Source organism: Volvox carteri (genome assembly GCF_000143455.1).
Source record: "Volvox carteri f. nagariensis unplaced genomic scaffold VOLCAscaffold_91, whole genome shotgun sequence".
NCBI lineage: Eukaryota > Viridiplantae > Chlorophyta > Chlorophyceae > Chlamydomonadales > Volvocaceae > Volvox > Volvox carteri.
In genome coordinates this window covers 230,222-232,889 of record NW_003307634.1, presented here as the reverse complement: position 1 = coordinate 232,889, position 2,668 = coordinate 230,222, and the positions used below count along the sequence as shown (strand labels likewise).

The 2,668-nt window shown below is 49.5% G+C and overlaps 1 protein-coding gene across 1 annotated transcript in view; it reads right to left on the bottom strand.

The window, feature by feature from the left end:
* The window catches only part of VOLCADRAFT_119931 (uncharacterized protein), a gene marked incomplete at both ends in the record, with an annotated part of 28,056 nt that overhangs the window by 21,320 nt on the left and 4,068 nt on the right, over positions 1 to 2,668 (bottom strand). Inside the window, one exon of the mRNA XM_002958302.1 lies at positions 2,459 to 2,636. Within this exon, the coding sequence (XP_002958348.1) occupies positions 2,459 to 2,636 (178 nt within the window). The remainder of the gene's footprint in view (positions 1 to 2,458; positions 2,637 to 2,668) is intronic.

Below are 2,668 nucleotides of genomic sequence, written 5' to 3'. Positions count from 1 at the left end.
CAACCGAGTGGGGATTTCATTTACCCCAAAATAATTCAGAATTGGTTACAGGTGTGCAATTTGCTGATGATACGGAAGTTGTTTTAGAAGGAATCCAAGCAATTCCGGCTTTCCTTGACTGTATGAGGGTGTACGCACAGGCTTCTGGACAGCAACTTAACCTGGATAAGGTTGAGCTGTTACCTCTCGGTACCCACCCACATCATATAACAATAAATCATGACATGAAGGTCGTACATATGGCTACGGCTCTCAATCTACCTTTTACGGATGTGGGGGAAACCACAGTCAGGGACTGGGATGTGCAACTAGACAAAGTCTGGGCTCGGTTTCGACGCATTTCTGTGTTAAATCTTTCCATTTTTGGGCGTGCACATGCAGCGGCTGCATATGGGCTGCATCGTGTTACATGGCATATGGAACACGGGGGGTTTCCCCCAGAAGCTAAACTCATGAATATTGAGGCTAAAGCGGCCAAGCTTATTGATAGGAACCTCGGACCGGTTGCACAAGAAAGACGACTCACCGAGGTTCCTAAATATTTGTTATATGGCCATCCAACTTTGGGCGGTTTTGGGGCATTAGCAGTACGACAACATGTGCAAGCGCGATGGGCATGCTGGGCAGTGCGTTATGTGGGAGCATTACTCCAACCAGTCTTAGTGCGTCCGCCTTGGGTGATGGTCATGCAATCTTTCCTACAAAGCCTTTACCCCAAATATAATCCTATGTGTATTTTTACGTCCCAGGTGGGAGTGCCTTGGTTTGGATTAATCGTTTTACCGCCAGATGTTCAGCGCATTGTGACAGCGTTGGCATACCTTCCCCCAGTGGAAGATGTTGATGATCACCCGTTAGTTCCTAATGCGTGGTGTTGGAATTTGCCATTGTGGGGAAACCCTGTTCTTCCAGAAAAAAGGTTGAATGTCCAGTTAGATAACATCCGCCCGGGACTAGAATTTCAACATCAAGCCCTCCTGGGCTGTAAAGCATTGCATACATTGGGAGATGTTCTTTGCGCGCGCGAGGCCTTGGATGGAGTTATGAATGCAACGGACCAAGCAGGCCTAGCAATACGCAAGGCTTGGCATCAAATAGTGGATCAATACCTCCAACCGCAAACCCCACTAGCTAAATCCCTGTGCACCTATCGTAAATGGCAGGAATGTATGGATGCTATTGGCGCTCTTCTAGATGATATTCCAGCGAATTGGAGACAGGCGGCTAGTCTTTTGTTGCCGCTGAGTGTAGAATCTAGGGAAGCGATGGTGCCCCCTATTGAGTCGGTTACCCAAACCCTAGTGTCGAGGCTTGGTTGGAGATGGGGTGTAGGGCCTCCAATCCGATTCCAACATTTATCCGTTAAAATAGCGACTAATATGCAACTTTCACCTTTTTCGATGGCTCGCCGTGTGGCCCATACCCTTTTCATCAAAGAGGCGACGGGTTCTTCTGAGATATTGGATGAAGCTATTCTTCTTTTGCAACGGACATTCCATCGGTTATGGTTTCATTTACGGTGGGAAAATGAACAAAAAGAGGTTTGGTGGCGTCTCGCGGTTGATGGGGTGCCTATGTTAGGAAATTCCCATCTTAGGATGTCGAGCCCAACGATATGTGGTTGTGGAGGTTATCCAATAGGTTCAGTGGGAGGTGTATCCCCTCGCTATCATCATTTCTGGGCCTGTCCGGTGGCACAGGCAGTAGCAGATCAACTTACTCTCTCAATAGGAGTGCCAGTCTCAAGGGAGCAACTTTGGCTTGTCCAAGCCCCACAATCAGTGCAACAATGTGTTTGGGATGTTGTGGCTCTTGCTGTGGTGTCAGCCATAGAGCATGGGAGACGTTATATGGCTGCAAACATGAAAACCAACCCTGCACTGTTACCTGGCCCTTCCCTTACGGAAGAAGCAATTTGTCGAGTTATTGTTGACTTTTGGGGCCGCATTCAGGGTTTCGCAGCTTTGGGAATTCCACGGAAAGGTTGGGATTCCGTTGGCGCACATCACCCCTTCTTGAGAATTATATCTGGCAAATTGCTGTGCTCGCGAGAGCGGTTACCGATGAGAGGTTAATTATCTGAGGTGATAATCTTTTGGTATATTAGTCTCTACTGCAGTGCACGGCCAGCTGGCCCGATGGCTCTACTCTTCGGGAGTCTGGAGCCCACTGTAACAACCACACCATATACACACACTCTCTCCATCTATCTATCTATCTATCTATCTATCTATCTATCTATCTATCTATCTATCTATCTATCTATCTATCTATCTATCTATCTATCTATCTATCTATCTATCTATCTATCTATCTATACACATATATATATACACGCACTCTCTCCATCCACTCGGAGAGCCCCCCCCATATCCCCCGCAAGACGACGTTTCCCTCCTCACCCCCCCCCGCCTTCTCGCCGTGTTTCCTCTCCTCATGCACATACATAACTACGCACCTTCAAGAGCCCCAGGGCGGCCATGATCCTCGCCTCCACGTCATGCCACGTCCTCGCCCCCGCCAGGTCCACCCACACCACACCCCCTTGAGCAGCCCCTGCCTTCACCAGCCGCCAGGCCGCCTCAATGGCCAGAGTGGTCTTGCCCATGCCGGGGGGTCCCACCAGACAAACAGCCCTGGAGGGGGGGAGACGGGGAGGGGGACGGGG